The sequence below is a fragment of the Plecotus auritus genome, assembly GCF_963455305.1.
Source record: "Plecotus auritus genome assembly, chromosome: 7".
Lineage (NCBI taxonomy): Eukaryota > Metazoa > Chordata > Mammalia > Chiroptera > Vespertilionidae > Plecotus > Plecotus auritus.
In genome coordinates this window covers 45,157,264-45,178,194 of record NC_137774.1, presented here as the reverse complement: position 1 = coordinate 45,178,194, position 20,931 = coordinate 45,157,264, and the positions used below count along the sequence as shown (strand labels likewise).

Genomic DNA, 20,931 nt, shown 5'->3' with positions numbered 1-20,931 from the left:
TTGGTGAAAAGCAAGAGATTAGGGGGTAAACTTGGGCCCTTCTTGGATGGTTATGGGGAGACATGGGCTGGGAGAGGAAAGGGAGTACCTACAACCCCAAACTCACATTCAGCTGGAAGGGCTGTTTCCAATTATCCTGGGGGAAGGGAGGGGGGTTGCCTGCTTGTGTGTAAGAACCCTAGCTTTCAGCACCTCTGGGCAGAGGTGACATTCCTCTCCCCTTTCGAGCTGTGACAGGCCTTCAGTCCCTTCCCTTTGATTTTGAGGTCCAAAATCAACCCCCCTACTGACAGTCTCTTCAGATTCCTGGTGACAGTAACCCTTCATAGCTCCCCATCTCAGTGTTTGGCAAGGTGTGTGTGTTGGGGTGGGTGGGGGGGGGAGCTGCTGCTTGAAATAACATACTGCCCCCCCTCAAAGACAGAGCAGATAAATGGAGAAACACCAGTAACAACTGCTCAATGAAGGACTCTCACCCTTGTCCTGCATCTAACGGAAATACAGAATGTGACGTGTATGTCTTTGAGCACCTTTACTCTTCTCATGTGTCCTTGACTCTGGCTACTCACTCAGGGCCTCCTGGGGGAGGGTCAGGGGAGGAGAGGGGGGTGCTTCTGCTCCCCTTCTCCCAGGACTGACTAATGGTCCCTCTGCTGCTGGATGAGGGTAATTAGTGTTGAGCAAGAGAGAGCGGGTGTCTTGTCTGTCACCATCTGCACAGTCTCACATAGTCACGCCCAGCAGTCTGACACACAGTTCCTGCCACTCCTGCTCAGCCACGCTCACTGTGACCCCTGCCACCCCACCTTGGGAGTGAGATTTCAAACAGGTTCCCCCCTCTTCCGTTTATCAAGTTGCCTAGCAACCAACCAGTCAATGGCATGAAGCCCCAACCCCACTACTTGACTTCACACCAAGCTCAGTAGTCCCATTGGCTCCTGCCTAGTACCACCTCTCAACCCTGGTTTTAGGAACAATATGCCAATTCCCACTGCTGCTGGACTAGGGAGCCCACTAATAACATACCCCCGCCCCAACCCTCTCTCCATCATTGGCCTTCCCAAACAGACACAGAGACTCTGGTATCATATAAAACCTTTTTATATAAACTCACCCCATCTTTTTGTCCCTCCCTGTTCCTTCTCACCCTGTTGAGCATCAGGGATACTGGTGTCTGGGCCCCCCCCACACCACCAGAGCTGAAGCTGACATTCAAGGTGGACGTGGCGCATGGAGAGCAGGGGAAGGTCCACCTCCTGCTCCCCCTCGTCCCCACTCTCCATGGGCTCTGGAAACACACGCTGACCAGAGGCAGTGGCCAGCAGAGGCAGGCTAGGGTGCATGCTGGAGGAAGAGACAAGCAGAGTCTGTCAACACCGTGAGAGAGGATGCTTGCTCCCTCTGCAATTCACCTCCCTCCCAACCCGAGCCCCAAGATCTGTGGTATGACCTCACTCCATTGGTGCAGTCCTTCTGAGGCAAAAAACTCAGCACAGGTTCCGGTTTCCTCTCATGCCCAGCCTCGCCGGTGTCCCACACAGAGACAGCCCCGCTCGTGCTGCCACTCACTAGGAACTGCCCAGTCCTGGGGAGAGAGCAGAGGCTTGCTGGCATGGAGTCATCATTCCGGCCCAGGAAATCCTCATTCGAACAGGGGTTCGAATCTAGGCCACAGGGGGCACTGGAGCCCTGGGAAGGAAGGACCCACGGTCACTCACGGGTCCAGATCAAAGTAGATGCGCTGATTGGTGGTCACCTCACGATTCAGGGACCACAATGGACGACCAGGCTGCCGGAGATCCCAGCACAGAAGCTCAGCATCCTGAAGACATAGAACAGGGGCCTGGAGCACCACCCAAACATCTCTGCTTCCCTCAAGCTTTACAGGCACTTCTTTAGCTTGGGTTGATTTTTTTCTCACATCTATCCCCCAACATATCAGCCTACATCCCCACTCCTGCCTACTGCCCTTTGGGATCTCAGGACATGACTCCTACCTTGCGGGCTCCTGAAAAGAAGCGGTTGCCATCAGGGTGAAAGCAGAGGTGGGTGATGCCCCCTCGGTGCCCTCCCAGCAAGGCGAGAAGGGAGCCATCATCCGAGGCATACAGACCCAGGGAACAGCCATAGGAACCACAGGCATAGAGGGGCTGCGCTGGGTTGAAGGCTATGCAGGAGATGATGCCACTCTGGCCCTGCTTTTTTGCTAAAGGGAAGGAACAAAGTGGGGGAGCGAGCAGCGGCACCTGACATTAACCGGGCTAATCAGAGGTGCACCTCTGTCTCCTGTCCCAGAGCCCATGTGCCAGAACTCAGTATTTCCCCCACCCCATCTGCCACAAGATCCTCCTATTCCCCCCAAACCCCCGCAAAGGACCTAAATGCCTAAGACCTACTTCTTTCCTCTCAAATCTGTTTTTCCTGAAAGGAATGGAAAGCTGAAGGCTTGTAGTAAAATAGAATCAGCTTCACCTCCAATTTCCTAGCGATACTAAGATTTTGGAGACCAAAAGGTACACAACCAACAGGAACTGGGCTCAGAGTGAACAAGCTCTTTACTCACCGGTTTGACCTCGGGAAAGTTTCATGCCCTCCGAGTGTTTTCTCCTCTGCCCACTAGGCACTACCTGCCTGCCAGGGCTGTACGGAGGAGGATGTGGCACACACACTCCAACATGTGGTCCCCTGGCTCACACAAGGCCCCTCTGCACATGGCAGTGCCCTTTCCTTGCTTCCTCTCTTAGAAGCACAGATGCTTACCAAACGTGGCTCGGACCTCACAGTCACGGCCGGGCCGGGCCGTGGAAAAGACACGCACAGTCCGGTTGAAGCCACAGAAGAGCTGGGAGCCATCCGGGGAGAAGCAGAGTGAGTGAGCTGCCGTCAGCTCATCCTGGGAGGAGGAAAGGACCGAAAATAGGCCTCGTAAAGCAAGTAATTTGTCCTCAAGGAAGGAAAGCTGGGCCAGGACAAGCCGAGGCTGGGCAGGAGGTCCCTACCAGGTGGTTGTAGGCGCGAAAGGAAGCCTGGAGCTCTCCAGTGAATGCATCCCAGATGTGAATTGGGTTCTCCCGGCTGCTGCTGGCCACACTGAGAACAACAAGGACACTGAGGCCCTGCTGCTATCAGGGTGGGAAGCCAACTGACCGGCCCTCTCAGCTCACACCTGAAGGGCACACCAAGCTTTCCTCCTCCCAGAATCCCTGGGCAGCCCTTGACTCTCTCTCAGTAGAGGATCCCCCTTGAAACTGTTGGGGGGATAGCAGAGGCAAAGGACTTCACTTACTAGGAGGTGTCTGGCTGGCTTGAAGACATCAGAGAATACCAGCAGTAATCATAGATGGTATCGCCTTCCACCATCCGAAGGACAGGGACCTGGACAGAGATGGAATGCCTAGGTCACTTGCAGGGAAGGGAGGCATCTTGGACCTCCAGCATTTTTACGGCAGAGGGAGACCATGTGTCATCATATAACCAGGCAGGAGAGGGCAGATGGGATCAATATGAAGAACAGAATCTTTATCTCAACATTCAAAGGTCAGCTCATACTTTAATGTCAGATTTGGGCCACCAAAAGTCATACACATTCATCCTTTTGCTTTTTAAACACTCAGAGAAGAAAAAATAAATAATATCCCAACAAAGAACCAACCAATAATATGCATATTTCTTTTATGTTTTTTATTGATTTCAGAGAGGAAGGAAGAGGGAGAGAGAGAGAGAAACATCAATGATGAGAGAGAATCATTGATCAGCTGCCTCCTGCATGCCCCCTCCTGGGAATCGAGCCCACAACCGATTCTGCCCTTGACCAGAATCAAACCCGGGACCCTTCAGTTCACAGGCCGATGTTGTTGTGTGTTTTTTAAAAATATATTTTATTGATTTTTTACAGAGAGGAAGGGAGAGGGATAGAGAGTTATAAACATCGATGAGAGAGAAACATCGATCAGCTGCCTCCTGCACACCTCCTACTGGGGATGTGCCCACAACCAAGGTACATGCCCTTGACAGGAATCGAACCTGGGACCTTTCAGTCCACAGGCCGACGCTCTATCCACTGAGCCAAACCAGTCAGGTCACAGGCCAATGTTCTATCTACTGAGCCAAACCAGCTAGGGCAATGATATGCATATTTACTAAGCATCTACTAGGTGCCACTTGAGCCCTTAAAAAATTAAACAGCCCTAGCCAGTTTTGTTCAGTGGATAGAGCATTAGCCCAAGGACTGAAGGGTCCCGGGTTTGATTCCGGTCAAGGGCATGTACCTTGGTTGTAGGTTTGATCCTGGCCCCAGGTCTGGGCTCATGCAGCTGGGCCACTTTTGGGAGGCAACCAATCAATATGTCTCTCTCACATTAATGTTTTTCTCTCTCTCTCTCTCTGTCTCTCCCCATCCCTTTCACTCTCTCTAAAAAAAAAAAAATCAATGGGCCCGGCTGATGTAGCTCAGTGGTTGGAGGTCACCTGTTCAATTCCTGGTCAGGACACATGCCTGGGTTGCTGGCTCGATTCCTAGTGGGGGGTGTGTAGGAAACAACTAACCAATGATGTTCCTCTCTCATTGATGTGTCTATCTCTCTATGCCTCTCCCTTTCTCTCTCTCTAAAAATCAATAAAAACATAGGTTGATGCTCAATCACTGAACCACACCGGCTGGGCTAAAACATGTATATATTTTTTTTAATCAATGGAAAATATCCTAAGGAGAGGGTTAACAAACAAAACAAAAAAATCAAAAAGTTCAAATATGCAAAGTATTAAAAACAAACAAATACCTGTGACTCTTTCACCCAGCTTAAGAAATAAAATATACAAAACAGTTAAAACTTCAGCCCAATGAAACCTTCCCTCAGAGGAAAACACTATCCTGAATTTAGCATTCTCATGAATTTCTTTAGGAATATAGTAGGTCCTCGGGTTACATCAGAGATCCGTTCCTATGGCATGACGTAACGCGATTTTCGCCATAAGTCGGAACCCACCTACATAAGCACCTACGTCACTCACATGGAGCACATACACAGCAGTAATGAAGTGAAACAGAAAAAAAAATTTAAAGAAAGATAACAATTCCTGACCTTTCCTTGTGGTAAATAAATAATAAAAAACATAAAGCAATTGGTGTAAAGAAAGACAAAGATCCTATCTAATAAAAGAGTGATATGCAAATTAACCATCACTCCACTACACCCCACAAGCCACACCCACATGCCAATCAGGAGCGAATATGCAAATAAACCCAACCAAGATGGCTATGGCCACAGAGAGCAGGAGGGAGGCTGGGTTTCCCCGGCAATGGAGGAAGCCAAGCTTTCTGCCTGCCCTTGCTGGCCTAGGCCTCCACTCAAGGCTACAAAGTTTCAATGATAGAAGTTACATAAATCCAAACAGAAATGGCGGCAGCCACGGAGCTGGAAGATCAGGAGGCTAGGGTTGCCCACAGCGATGGAGGAAGCCAAGCTTTCCGCACACCCTGGCCGGCCCAGGCCTCTGCTTAAGGCTACAAAGTTTCAATTATAGAAGATACATAAATCCCCCCAAAAAATGGCTGCCACCACTGAGCAAGCAGAAGGCTTGGCTCTGCTCCAGTCTACAAAGTTTCAATTGTAGAAGATAAATAAACCCCAGATACCAGGGTCTCCGCTTAGGTCGCCAGGGGGCGTGGCTGGCCTGCAAACCACCACAGGCCCCTCGCCCAGGCCGCCCCATGCCCCAAGGGAACCCCCACCCTGATCCAGGACACCCTTCAGGGCAAACCAGCTGGCCCCCACCTGTGCACCAGGCCTCTATCCTACCTAATAAAGGAGTAATATGCAGATTGACCATCACTCCAACACACAAGATGGCTGCCCCCAAGTGGTCAAAGATCCTGCCCCCATGTGGACACAAGATGGCCACCACAAGATGGCCAGCAAGGGAGGGCAGTTGGGAGGGACCAGGCCTGCAAGGGAGGGCAGTTGGGGGCGATCAAGCCTGCAGGGGAGGGCAATTAGGGGTGACCAAGCCGGCAGAGGAGGGAAGTTGGGGGCGACCAGGCCTGCAGGGAAAGGCAGTTGGGAGGGACCCAGACCTGCAGGGGAGGGCAGTTAGGGGTGACCAGGCCTGCAGGGGAGGGCAGTTAGGGGTGACCAGGCCTGAAGGGGAGGGCAGTTAGGGGCAAAAAGTTAGGCATCAATCAGGCTGGCAGGGGAGTGGTTAGGGGGTGATCAAGCTGGCAGAAGCAGTTAGGGGCAATCAGGAAGGCAGGCAGGCGAGCAGTTGGGAGCCAGCAGTCCTGGATTGTGAGAGGGATGTCCGACTGCCCATTTAAGCCCAATCCCGATGGGATAGGTCTTAAACGGGCAGTCAGACATCCCTCTAGGGGTCCCAGATTGGAGAGGGTGCAGGCTGGGCTGAGGGACACCCCCTCCCCATGCACGAATTTCATGCACCGGGCCTCTAGTTTTTAAATAAAACTCTGTAGCCTGAAAAACAAAAACAAAAAACATAAAGCACATATGTACATATGTCGAAATGACGGAACTTTTTTTTATTTTTTTAAATAAATGGGAGATGGCAACATAACCACAAAACGATTTACATCCAGTCCGAAGTAACCCAAGGACTGCCTGTATATTTATACAAAGAAAAAACAATGTAGCCCTAGCTGGTTTGGCTCAGCAGACAGAGTGTCTGCCTACGGACTGAAGGGTCCCAGGTTCAATTCCAGTCAAGGGTTGCAGGCTTGATTCTCAGTGGGAGGCAAGCAGGAGGCAGTCGATCAATGATTCTCTCTCATCACTGATGTTTCTATCTCTCTCTCCCGCTCTCCCTTCCTCTCTGAAATCAATAAAAATGTATTAAAAGGAAAAACAATGTATAGCACTGTCCTGCATGCCTTTAAACTTAATATTAATGATTTCACACTGGTTGTGATTGTGAGATTTAACCATGGTGACACATTTAGCGCTAATTCATGCATTTTCACTGCTGTAGAGTACTTCACTCATCTCTCCTTTTCTATCGACAATCACTGATGTCTTTGCATTTTTTAGCTAGTGTGTTTTTTAACATTCTGGTACACATGTGAGAGGGTGGGTTTCTCTGTAGCTTCTGCTAACAAGGAAAATTATTGGGCTCAATGGCATGTACTTTGCCAACTCTGCTAGATAATGTCACATTTTTTTCCCAAAGGGCTCATCCCAATTCACTCTTCCACCAACTGCATGAGAGTGCCTGTTGCTCTGCATCCTGCTGCTATTGCCAGACTTAAATTTTTCTGTTTGAAGGCTGTGAAATGGTATAAATTGGCATTTCCTTCATACTACTAAGGTTAGACATTCATTTATGTGGGTTTTTTTGAGACATTTATCTGTTTATTAGCAATTTAAGTATGCCTTTTCATAATTTTTGTTCATTTTTCTTCTAGGCTTTTGTCTTTTTCTTACTGATTTGAAGGAAATCTTTAAATCATTTGGACCAGTCCTTTGTTAGTTATTTGCTTAACTTTGGGTGATGTCATCCAGCCATGACTTCAGTTTCCACTTCTCTATTCTGAACCCATATATTCAACTGCCTGGTAGAAAGCTCCACTTGGTTATCCCACAGGTACCTCACACTCAATTTGTCCCTAAGGGACCAGCACCTGCCACCTTCAAGCCTGCTGTCCCTCCTGGGCTCCACAGCCGATTTTCAAGCCTGAAATCAGCACCAGCTTGAATGACGACGACTCCTCTTCCTCTTTTCTGCCTTTCCACTCCTGGTCCAGCCCAATATATTTTGCCAATTCCACCTCCTAGAGTTATCTTGCATCTGTCCACTTCCCTCATGCCACATGGAGCCACTGCCTTCTTGCTAGCATTTCTGCAAAACTCTAGATGTTCTCCAGGCCTCCCTGTACCCTCACACTCCAATCTACCCATCCATTCTCATTTCCACACTACAGCCACATCAAGGCCCTACAGAGCCGAAACCGGTTTGGCTCAGTGGATAGAGCATCGGCCTGCGGACTGAGGGGTCCCGGGTTCGATTCCGGTCTGAGGGGTCCCGGGTTCGATTCCGGTCAAGGGCATGTACCTTGGTTGTGGGCACATCCCCAGTAGGTGTGCAGGAGGCAGCTGATCGATGTTTCTCTCTCATCGATGTTTCTAGCTCTCTATCCCTCTCCCTTCCTCTCTGTAAAAATATCAATAAAATATATATTTTAAAAAAAAAAAAAGGCCCTACAGACCTTATTAAATTGGGATTCTGTACAGCGTCACTTTCTTAAAATGTTTCAGTGACTCTTCATAACCCTCAGTATAAAACCCCCTCTTTACAAAGCTTTCCCTTACCAGGTGTCTACCCCATCCACCACTCATGGCTCACCTCTCAGTACTCACTCCTTAAAAATCTCTACATCCTACTATTTTGGCTCTCACTTCTCAGAAGGTACCAACTCACCATACTCTCAACCAGCAGGCTTTCACGCATACTAGTGTCTAAGTCTGTAATACTCTTCTTTCACCTCTCCCAACTTCTGGTTGAATCCTAGTCAGCCTTCAGGTCTCTTAGATGCTTCTTCCCCTGGGAAGCCTTCCCTAACCCCTCAAGCTGAGCAAGGTGCCAGCTCCATGATCCTATAGCCCTCTGTGCTCCTTACTCTGCCTCGTACCTATCTGAGAAGGCAGGAACCATGTCTGTCTTGCTCGCCACTGTTTCTCCAACACCTAGTATTTTATTTTATTTTATTATTTTTTTAAAATATATTTTATTGATATTTTACAGAGAGGAAGGGAGAGGGATAGAGAGCCAGAAACATCGATGAGAGAGAAACAGCAATCAGCTGCCTCCTGCACACCTCCCACTGGGGATGTGCCCGCAACCAAGGTACATGCCCTTGACCGGAATCGAACCCGGGACCCTTCAGTCCGCAGGCCGACGCTCCATCCACTGAGCCAAACCGGCTTCAGCCCTAGTATTTTAAATGTTTTATTTTTTTAATCTTCACCTGAGTACATGTTTATTGATTTTAGAGAGAGGGGAAGGAGGAGGGAGAGAGAGAGAGAGATCAATGTGAAACAGAAACATCGATAGGTAGCCTCCCGTACACGCCCCGACCGGGAATCGAACCCGCAACCTAGATATGTGCCCTGACTAGGAATTGAACCTGCAATCTTTTGGTGCATGGACGATGCTCCAACCAACTGAGCTACACTGGCCAGGGCTAAGTAATATTTTTTGTGTGTTCTTTAATATATATTTTTATTGATTTCAGAGAGGAAGAGAGAGGCAGAGATAGAAACATCAACGATGAGAGAGACTCATTCATCAGCTGCCTCCTGCATGCCCCACACTGAGGATCGAGCCCGAAACCCAGGCATGTCCCCTGACTGGGAATCAAACCATGACCTCCTGGTTCATAGGTTGACACTCAACCACTGAGCCCTGCAGACCAGGCTAAATAATGTTTTAATGAGCAAATGAAGACAGGAGATTGTTTCAGTAACATAAGGCCCATAATAATGGGACCTTGGATTAAAGTAGAGGCAGTAAAATAGAGAAGTAGATGGATCAGAAAGATTAGGTAGATTTGATGGGATGTGGTAATTAATTAGATGTGGGGGGGTTGGGAAAACATTAAAGGATGAGACCCTGGCTTTTGGTTTGAATACCCGAATTCATCAAGATGGTGAAGGACTTGGGGTTCACAGGAGGGCTATGAGGTGCCAATGTCCTTGGTGAGGATGTGTGGGAGAATCAGACAGCAGAAGCCTCAAAGGAAAAGTTTTTACCAAGAGAAAGGACAATTATCTGGATATAGTATTTGGGAATGAGGGCTCCCTTCTCCCCCCAAAGAAACTTCTCCCCCCAAAGAAATACGTAGGGCACATAGGATGCACAGTCTTCTCTGGAGAAGGCAAGAGGGAAGTAAATGCCTCAGGCAAGTGCCACAGGGAGGAAGAGTTCTCAGAAAAGAGGCTGGGGAGTTGGGAATAAGAGTTTTAGAAATGGGAGAGAAGGGAGGAGAGTTATTGGGAAACTATGTTGGGAAGAAGCAGTATATGGATATACCCCAAAAATACTCTCTAATTTCCCTACCTATATAAACTTTATCCATTTCCAAACAGTAAACTTTAAAAAGGGAATATCTAATGAATGAGGTTGGGCTAGAACTGGTACACCCACAATGCTAACAGCATTTTAAAAAAACACAAAAACATTCACAACAAATGGGCTATCTCTATCACAAGACACACAAAACAAATATATGTATTTTTTTTAATGTAGTTTTATTGATTTCAGAGAGGAAGGGACAGGGAGAGAGATAGAAACATCAATGATGAGAATCATTGATTGGCTGCCTCCTGCACACCCCCCACTGGGGATCAAACCTGCAACCTGGGCATGTGCCATTGTCTGGAATTGAACTTGGGACCCTTCAGTCGCAGACCGATGCTCTATCCACTGAGGCAAACCATCTAGGGCCAAAACAAATATTGATACTGCTTGACCTAGGGTATTTCTTACTCATAAAATTTCTCTTATGAAAAGAATCTTCATCAAAACACTTCACTGAAAAATTTATATATAAATATCCTAGAAACAACCCAAATGTCCAAAACAGAGGAATAGGTAAAAAAATTATCTATCAGAGACACTCAGTGCAATATCACACACCATTAAGACTGAAGCACCGGGAGAAACCAAGATGGCGGCATAGGTAAGCACCTAAACTGCTGCCTCGCACAACAATTTCAAAACTACAACTAAAAGACAGAACGGACACCATCCAGAACCACAGGAAAGCTGGCTGAGTGAAAATTCTACAACTAGAAGCAAAGAGAAAAGCTCACAGAGAATTGGAGGTACGGCAAAGGGGCTTTGTGCGCGCAGAGAGGAAGGGTGGCTGAGAGCCTGGCTGACTTTCTCTGGCGGAAGGGGGAAGGAAGCCTCCGACCTCACTGAATCCCAGTTAGGTCTGAAGGCGCGCGCGCGCGCGGGCCAGTGCGCACAAAGGCTGCGGAAGTTGCCACAGGCTTTCCCTAGTGGAAGGGAGTCAGAGGATTCTGACTGCACTGAGCCCCAGCTCTGTCTGCAGTGAACCCCAGTTCCAGGCGAGCCCCTGGGGACCCACGCTCTTGTGGGGGGAGTCTGGACTCTCGGGCGGAGACTCGGGAGCCGGGGAAGGCGGAGGACTGAAAGCCTGCTCGCGCCGGTACGCACAAGGGCTGCGGAGGTTGCCGCGGGCTTTCCCTGGTGGAGGGGAGTCAGAGGCTCCTGACGGCACTGTGCCCCAGTTCTGACTGCAGTGAACCCCGGTTCCAGGCGAGCCCCTGGGGACCCACGCTCTTGTGGGGGGAGTCTGGACTCTCAGGCGGAGACTCGAGCTGGGGAAGGCGGAGGACTGAAAGCGCACATGCGCGCAAGGGCAAGGCTGACAGGAAGCCAAGACTGAGACTCCACCCCATCCAAGCTGAGCACAGAGGCTATTGCAATTTGGCAAGTCTAATCCTATAAGGCTGTCTCCAGCACCGAACTTCTCCCAGCATAGACACAGCTGATCCTTACAGCCAACTGGCCCGGAGGTCAATTCTTCCCAGTGATACCAACAACAATAAAGACTTAATTACAACAAGGCTGTACACACAGTCCACAAAGGGGTGCACCAAGAGTGTCCACCTCAGGTTAACTGGGGAAGCAGACCCACTGGGCCATATTGGAAACCTAGCACAAATATCTACCTTACCAACTCAGGGAATCAGTAAAAATGCGGGGTCAAAGAATCAGATCACAAATGAAAGAAATGGAGGAAAACAAACGACTGGATATAGAATTCAAAACCACGGTTATAAGACTTTTTAAGAATATCCTAGAAAAGGCCGATAAATATAATGAGACCCTCGAAGATATGAAAAAGGACCAACTAGAAATTAAACATACACTGACTGAAATAAAAAATATTATACAGAGACCCAGAAACAGAATAGAGGAACACAAGAATCAAGTCAAAGAATTGAAATACAAAGAAGCAAAAAACACTCAAGCGAAAAAGCAAAAAGCAAAAAAAAAAATCCAAAAAGTTGAAGATAATGTAAGAAGACTCTGGGACAACTTCAAGCGTACCAACATCAGAATTATGGGGGTGCCAGAAGAAGAGAGAGAGCAAGATACTGAAAACCTATTTGAAGAAATAATGACCGAAAACTTCCCCCACCTGGTGAAAGAAATAGACTTAAAAGTCCAGGAAGCCCACAGAACCCCAAACAAAAGGAATCCAAAGAGGACCACACCAAGACACATCATAATTAAAATGCCAAGAGCAAAAGACAAAGAGAGAATATTAAAAGCAGCAAGAGAAAAACAGTTAATTACCTACAAGGGAGCACCCATACGACTGTCAGCTGACTTCTCAACAGAAACTATGCAGGCCAGACGGGAGTGGCAAGAAATTTTCAATGTGATGAATAGCAAGAACCTACAACCAAGATTACTCTACCCAGCAAAGCTATCATTCAGAATTGAAGGGCAGATAAAGAGCTTCACAGATAAGAAAAAGCTGAAGGAGTTCATCACCACCAAACCAGTATTATATGAAATGCTGAAAGGTATTCTTAAAGAAGAGGAAGAAGAAAAAAGTAAAGAGAAAAATTATGAACAACAAATACATATCTATCAACAAGTGAACCTAAAAATCAAGTGAATTAAAAACCTGAGGAACAGAATAATCTGGTGAATATAATAGAATCAGGGGCATAGAAAGGGAGTGGACTGATAATTCTCAGGGGGAAAGGGGTATGGGGGGTTCATGAAGAGAATGGACAAAAATCATACACCTATGGATGAGGACAGTGGGGGGGAGGTAAGGGCAGAAGGTGGGGTGGGAAATGGGTGGAGGGGAGCTATGGGGGGAAAAAGGAGAAATAATTGTAATAATCTGAATAAAGATTTATTTAAAAAAAAAAAAAAAACACACAAAAAAAAAAGACTGAAGCACCGCCCTAACCGGTTTGGCTCAGTGGATAGAGCGTCAGCCTGCAGACTGAAGGGTCCCAGGTTCGATTCCGGTCAAGGGCATGTACCTGGGTTGCGGGCACATCCCCAGTAGGGGGCGTGCAGGAGGCAGCTGATCGATGTCTCTCTCTCATCGATGTTTCTAACTTTCTATCCCTCTCTCTTCCTCTCTGTAAAAAATCAATAAAACATATTTAAAAAAAAAAAAAAGACTGAAGCACCATGAAAAACATTTAGGATATGATTATTTTTTAAAAAAAGCAGTACATGTGTATACCAAACTATCTACTACAGGATTACATCCACTTAAAGAGCTTCAGTGCTGCCGAAACCGGTTTGGCTCAGTGGATAGAGCGTCGGCCTACGGACTGAAGGGTCCCAGGTTCGATTCCGGTCAAGGGCATGTACCTTGGTTGCGGGCACATCCCCAGTGGGGGGTGTGCAGGAGGCAGCTGATCGATGTTTCTAGCTCTCTATCCCTCTCCCTTCCTCTCTGTAAAATGTCAATAAAATATATTTTAAAAAAAAAATAAAGAGCTTCAGTACTTGTACAAAGCTTAAAAAAAAAAAAAAAACGTAGAGAAATTTAAAGGGCTGAATTTTATAGAGTGGTTAATGATGACTTTTTTCCTTTTTAACATTCCTATTTCTCTTAAATGAGTTTGCACAATAAATTCTCAACCTCCCATATATTCAGTGTCTCATCTAACTATCCCTGCTCCTGAACTCTTCTTTTTTATTTTTAAATCCTCACCTGAAAATGTGATTATTGATTTTAGAAACAGGGGAAGAAGAGGGAGAGGGAAAGGGGAAGGGAGAGGGGGAGGGAGGGAGGGAGGGAGGGAGAGAGGGAGAGAGAGAAAAAAGAGAGAGAGAGAGAGAGGACATCAATTGGTTGCCTTCCGCATGCACCCCAACTGGGGATCAAACCTTCAACCTAGGTATGTGCCCTGACCAGGAATTGAAACCGCAACCTTTTGGTATACAACATGAAGTTCCAACCAACTGAGCCACACAGGCCAGGACCTGAACCCTGAGACACCACTGGTTTCTGTTCCAGGAACCAGGGTATGGAGTGCCATAAATTTTGCACTGAGAACTCAAAGGCCTGCAGCCTTCAATCTTACAGAGCTGCATGCTGGATAAGCATTTAGGACTATCCCCAGAGCTTGACACCCTTCTTCTTTAAAGAAGCCACCGAGAATTTCTTTAATTCTCACCCCCTCTCCCCAATACACACCTCAAGGACAGGAGATGTGTGTCAACTGTGCTCCCCACTGTAATTTCTAAATCTTTTCACTTCTCCAAACTCTAGCTTCTCTCCAGTTCTTGCCATCAATCTAGCTCCCCACTTTTTGTCATCCTCCCTCATTCACTGAGGCTTTATCTTCTGGTTTATTGTCTCACTCCCTAGAGATACTCCTGTTATTCTTGGTGACTTTCACTTCCACTGGGACTTTGAACTTGCTATTCTCTCTGCCCACTGTATTCTTTCCCAAAACATCAGCTTGGTTCACTCTCTTCCTTCCTTCAGATCTCTGCTCAAATGTCATCTAAATAGTGAGGTCAGCTCTGGCTGGGTGGCTCAGTTGGTGGGAGTGTCATCCTACACACCAGAAGGTTGCGGGTTCAATTCCCAGTCAGGGCACATACCTAGTTGCGGGTTTGATCCACAGGCTGGGCGAGTATAGGTTTCTCTGTCTCATTGAAGTTTCTCTCCCTTCCTCTCTCTCTAAAACCAATGAAATCTCTGGTGAGGATTAAAAAAATTACTTGGACATAATCCTTGACTGCTTTTTTTCCCTGCACCTCCACATTCAATTGCCCTCCAAGTCCTACGAAAGATACTTCAAATGCATCCACATCCCTCCATCTCTCAACACCACCCTAGCCCAAGTACTATATATATATTTTACTTTGTTATTTTTTTTAGTTGCCTGTTCCCCACACTAGAATATAAGTTTCACAAGGACAGGGACTTTTGCCTGTTTTGTGTGTTTTTTTCCAAATGTATTTTATTGATTCTTAACAGAGAGGAAGGGAGAAGGGAGAAGGATAGAGAGCTAGAAACATCGATGAGAGAGAACCATCAATCAGCTGCCCCCTGCACACTCCCCACTGGGTATGTGCCTGCAACCAAGGCACATGCCCCTGGCCGGAATCGAACCCGGGACCCCTGAGTCCGCAGGCCGACGCTCTATTCACTGAGCCAAACCGGTCAGGGTGACTTTTGCCTGTTTTTTTTGTTTTTTGTTTTTTGTTTTTAAAATATATTTTATTGATATTTTATAGAGAGGAAGGGAGAGGGATAGAGAGCTAGAAACATCGATGAGAGAGAAACATCGATCAGCTGCCTCCTGCACACCTCCCACTGGGGATGTGCCCGCAACCAAGGTACATGCCCTTGACCGGAATCGAACCCGGGACCCTTCAGTCCGCAGGCCGATGCTCTATCCACTGAGCCAAACCGGTTTCGGCACTTTTGCCTGTTTTTGTTTGACTAATCCTCAGCTTCTAAAACAGGGCCTGGTACATAGAATGTACTAAAAAAAAAAATAGGTATAGGGTTGAATAAACGAATCAATGAAAGAATGATGCATCCATCCAATACCATGGCCTTTCCCATTCCTTCACCTCCTTAGCACCCACAGCTATAATTGACACCATAATTGAGTCCTGGGCCTTGTCACCACCACAGTCTATGGCTACCATCTCCAACCCATCCTGCTCGCTTGCTCTGCCATTTCTACCACAATTAATCAGCTTCATCAACAATATATTTACATCATGGCTGGTGTAGCTCAGTGACTGAGCATCAACCCACAAACTAAGAGGTCACTGGTTCCATTCCCAGTAAGGGCACATGCCTGAGTTGTGGGATCGATCCCCAGTGGGGGTGTGCAGGAGGCAGCCGATCAATGTTGATGTTTCTCTCTCATCTATGTTTCTATCTTTCTATCCCTCTCCCTTCCTCTCTCTCTAAATATCAATAAAAACATATTTTTTTAAAAAAGACACGCTTGTCTTTCTCCCCTGACAAACCCCAACCAGACTATCCTCCATGTTTGCACTCAACTAATATCAGTGACTACTAGTGCTTACTATATGTCAGGCACTGTTTTAAGCACTTTAATTCTTTTAATTTTCACAGCTCTGTGAGGTGAGTGTTATTATTATCATCCTCATCTTACAAACTCAGATGGTCAATTAACTTGCTGGGGAAAGATGCATAACCACGCTAATTGGTTTGACTTTAAATGAATGGCAACACATTTCTAGTGAGCACTGGGCAAGGATGAGCAATACTGCCCCTTTCTTTGGTGGTTTTGATCTTCTGCTCTCTAGGACCTATCCTTCACTCCTTCTGCTCTCTGCCCACAGGCCCTCTTCCTTCATCTGATAAGCTCCCTTTATGCTTCACTGAGAAGCCAACAGAGAGACACTGAAATCTTCCAAACACCAAACAGGTGCCTCTGACTGCATCTTCTGCCTTTCCTTCTACAGCAAGGAATTGTTCTGAACCTATCAAAGACCTCTAATGTCCTCAGGAGCCTGTCTTCACCCAGTGACTTTGTTAACCCTTCTCTCTCCTAGAGCACCAATTCTTGTCTACTGGAGTTATTCCTGACATCACTGAAGCAACCATTAACCCTCTTTTGGACTCACAGTCCCTCTGGTCACCATTCCATTTCTGTTTCCTGTCATAAGAAAACTCTTCCAAGGAAGTTGTCTATATTTCCTCTCCCACCCACTCTAATCGGCTTCTGCCTCCATCACTCCTCTGAAAGTACTCTTGTCAGGATCACTAATGTCTTCTTGGGTTATTCTCTAAATCTGCTTACTTTCAACAGCATTCGGCATGACTCTTTGCCTCCATTTTTGTAATTTCTTCTGCACTCCTCCTCCATATGCTGGAACGCCCAGGGCTCTGCTTGAGCCTTCTCCTTCTCCATCTATACTCTCTCTTGAGACTGAATCCATTTTCAAGACACAACATACTATCTACATGCTCTCCCACTTCTCAAAGTATATCCCTAGCCCCAATTTCTCCCCTTAGTTCTACATTTCACATTTCATGTACCTAAAAACTCTTGACTTGTCCCAATACCTTTTTATATCCCTGTTTCCTGCTCTGAGTAAATCATACCATCCATCTGGCAGCAAAACCTGGACACCACACTTGACTGCTTCCTTCTCTGCACCTCGACATCCAATTGACCTCCAAGTCCTACAAAATATACTTCAAATCCACCCACATCTCCCCATCTTTCCAGTGGTCGGCAAACTCATTAGTCAATAGAGCCAAATATCAACAGTACAACGATTGAAATTTCTTTTGAGAGCCAAATTTTTTAAACTTAAACTTCTTCTAACGCCACTTCTTCAAAATAGACTCGCCCAGGCCGTGGTATTTTGTGGAAGAGCCACACTCAAGGGGCCAAAGAGCCGCATGTGGCTCGCGAGCTGCAGTTTGCAGACCACGTGCCTAGCCCAAGCCACCATTTCTTGCCTGGACCATGAAAAACGAATTCTGCCCTGACTGGTTTGGCTGAGTGGATAGAGCGTCAGCCTGCGTACTGAAGGGTCCCAGGTTCGATTCCGGTCAAGGGCATGTACCTTGGTTGCGGGCACATCCCCAGTGGGTGGTGTGCAGGAGGCAGCTGATCGATGTTTCTCTCTCATCGATGTTTCTAGCTCTCTATCCCTCTCCCTTCCTCTCTGTAAAATATCAATAAAATATATTTTTAAAAAATATATATTTTTTTATTGATTTCAGAGAGGAAGGAAGGAGAGATAGAAACATCCACAATGGGAGAGATTCATGGATCAGCTGCCTCCTGCAAGTCCCTCACTGGGGACTGAGACCACAACCTGGGCATGTGCCCTTGACCAGAATCGAACCTGGGACCTTTCAGTTCGCAGGTTGACGCTCTATCCACTGAGCCAAACCAGCCAGGGCTCCCAGACCATTTTATCTCAGTGGTAACTTCTCGTTATTCTCTCCTCTTTCTGTTTACTTCCTTCATAACATTTATTATAATTTGTAATGAACTTGTTTATTTATTGGTTTGCATGTTTGTTGTTTATCTCCCAAACAAGAGAGCAAACCAGCTCATCTGTCTCATTCACTTTATCCCAGCACCACACAGTAACTGATATATTGGTAATCATTTAATAAATATCTGTCGGCACTCTCCCTCTCAGGAGCACGCCCACACCTTTCTTCCTTCTCAGGCATGCATCTCCTAAACTCTAAGGGTCCCCACAAGACTTGCAACCAGGGGAGCAATGGGCAGCAGTTCATCCTGGCTAACCACCTCAACCTGTCTCCAAGGTTCCTTTTCTCGGACTTTCCAGTGAGCCAAAGCAGCCCTGCCTAGGACTATTTCTTTCCTATAACATTTCTAGAGAGCCACAGCAGCCCCGCCTAGGCTCCCTCCTGTTGCTTCTTCTATCCTAAGCCCTTCCTTGTTTCATTGTGCCCAGCTTTAATAAATGTACTCTCAAAAAAACCTGGCTCTAGCTGGTTTGGATAGAGCATCAACCAACCTGAGGACTGCAGGGCCCCAGGTTCAATTCCAGTCAAGGGCACGTATCTCAGTTGCTGGCTCAATCCCCGTGTGGAAGGCAACCAATCAACATAGTGATGTTTCTCTCTCTGTGTCTCCCCCTCCACTCTCTCTAAAAATCAATGGAAAAATATCCTCAAGTGAGGATTAACAAAAAAATAAAATACCATTAAAATAAAATTTTAAAAATAAAAAAATCTGTAAGTCAGTTAAGTACTGTCACTAGAAATTCACTACTCTTTTATGGAAAACACATATTCCTGACTAAAAAGGGGACAAATATCTCTTTAAATGACTTTATACCCTAGTTCAATTGGGTACAGCGTCCTCCCAACACCAAGGTTGCAGGTTCAATGCATAAATAAGTAGAACAACAAATAGATGTTTCTCTCTCTCTCTCAAATCAATTAAAAAAATAAAATAAAAATAAATAAAGGACTTCAGAATTTAGGGTAAAAAATGTTACCTATGGAAATTCATGATGAAGAAGATGTTCAGTGTCTGGTGAAGGGGCTGGTTTAGCCCTTAGCCTTACCATTTCTGCATATTCCAGCTGTTTCCCTTCATTGTACATCTCTGGGGGTAGGTTATAAATCCGCAGGATGTTATCAGCACTATTGGTCAAGATGCAGGAACCATCAGGGGCCCTAGGAGTAGGCAAAAGTTAGAAAGCTAGACAGACCTACATTTTCCAAGTGTAGGGCTAGGGCTGAGCCTACGTCTAGGGAGTAAAGCCCCCCAAGACCTTGAGGAAAGTAGAAGACAAAATCCTAGGTGAAAGTGAAGTTCCGTCCAAGAGGGATTCTTACTCCTACTCCCACCTCTGGTGAATCCTTCTCCCAGATAAATGGGGTATTTGAAGGTGAACATTCTGGTGTGTTTATCTCCCTGCCCCATTTTCCTTACCACTTACAGCCTTTCAAGAAGTTCTCAGGCTGGGTGCTGAACTCTGACCAGGAACCACTGAGGAACTGAGGTAGCTGGGAGAAGCTGTAGTTCCAAGTGCTGGAAGGAAGATGGGGGACAACAAACCTGAGTCGCCAAAGCAAAGAGGAAATAGGCCTGGAGAATTGGGACTAAGGGCTGGAGGATAAGGTATGTATCTCACACTTCCATGCATCTCAGATTTCCAATGTCCTCGGATTCCCTCAGTCAACTGCCATCACCACTTACGTGGAACCCTCATCCTCAGGAACAGGCTCCTCAGACACACCTTCCATGGCTTCTCCAGGCCCCAATTCTGGCCTGTTCGTTTCCTCTGCAGGAAGGCTCACATTTTCAGAAAGCTCTTGCTCCTTGATTCCAGGGCTCAATTCACTAGGAGTGCAAAACCCTGTTTCCAGGGAAGTGGAGAGAGAAGCTGGGTCCCCCTCCTCCAGCTCCTGGGATACAGGTGAGCCAGCCATGGGATCCGGGGACACGCGGGGCGGATCATCCCTTTCGGATGTCAATGGCATCAGTTCTGGGTCCGTATTTTTATCCATCGGGGAAGCTTGAGGCGAGAGACGGGCTGAAGCTGGGGCCTTGTCTGCAGACAGGCAGTAGGGAGCTAACGGTAGTTCCTCGGACGTCTTCATACTGAGAGGAAGCGCGGCAGGCATTAGCCTCGGCCAGGCAGCCCTCTTCCCACTGGCTGCCAGCAGGCTGCTCCGGCCGCTCCGCTTCAAAATGCACCAGGATCCCGGAAGCCGACTTAAGAGACCTACCTGTGCCTCCCTTCTTCTCCCGAGAGGGGGCAGAAGACCCCGGGAATGAAAAGTAGCAGCTGGGACACCAATGTTGAAAGCACCGCGGACCTTCGCCGGGTTGGTCCTCTCGCGAGATCTGGGACAACCTTTCGATTGGACCTCCGCATCTCGGCTCAGGTTTCGCGGGCGACCCACGGAAGGGGCGGGACCAGAATTCACCATTCCCATGAAGCCGTGGGGCTCTCAGTGGCTACTAGGAGTTGTAATCTGAAAGCGTCTGCTTGGGCGAGAAATGCCAGAGCTCCCGCGGTCGTTCTTAAAACGCCTACTTCCCACCTCAGCTGCAGAGGGCGCTAGCGCCATGCTTGATTTTACAGGATTTGAACTTTTCCTTCTCGCCAAGTTCCTCAGACTTTCATCTCTTCATTCATTAAATAAATATTTATTACTGAGCGTTTAGTTGCTTCCCAGTACTGTACTAAGCGCTGGGAAATAAAACAGTGAATAAGATAGTAGACTAAAGTTTACGTTGCTGTGTATTGAAGGCAAGGAACAAATATTTTCAGATAGTAATAGGGCTGTGAAGAAAATAAAGCAAGATGGTGTGATACAGAGTATTAGGGGAAATACATTAGATTAGGATCTTAATAAAAGCCTTCCTAAAAGGTGACACTTTAGCTGAAAAGAAACTGTCCAAC

At 47.0% G+C, this 20,931-nt stretch overlaps 1 protein-coding gene across 2 annotated transcripts; it reads right to left on the bottom strand.

Annotated features, from left to right (window-relative positions):
* Nucleotides 1-1,084: 1,084 nt before the first annotated feature.
* Nucleotides 1,085-20,397, bottom strand: WRAP53 (WD repeat containing antisense to TP53). Of its 2 annotated transcripts, XM_080680779.1 has the most exons (11): nt 20,252-20,397; nt 19,719-20,123; nt 19,452-19,550; nt 19,081-19,192; nt 3,287-3,375; nt 3,000-3,090; nt 2,761-2,893; nt 1,998-2,206; nt 1,719-1,822; nt 1,451-1,585; nt 1,085-1,344 (listed from the first exon to the last, which is right to left on the bottom strand). In XM_080680779.1, exons 2-11 carry the CDS (start codon nt 20,120-20,122, stop codon nt 1,101-1,103), a joined length of 1,620 nt encoding a protein of 539 aa, XP_080536905.1. In that variant the 5' UTR covers nt 20,123; nt 20,252-20,397; the 3' UTR covers nt 1,085-1,100. The 2 variants fall into 2 exon arrangements, with proteins under 2 accessions (XP_080536905.1, XP_080536906.1); XM_080680780.1 differs by having other exon boundaries at nt 19,719-20,370.
* Between the last annotated feature and the right edge of the window lie 534 nt (nt 20,398-20,931).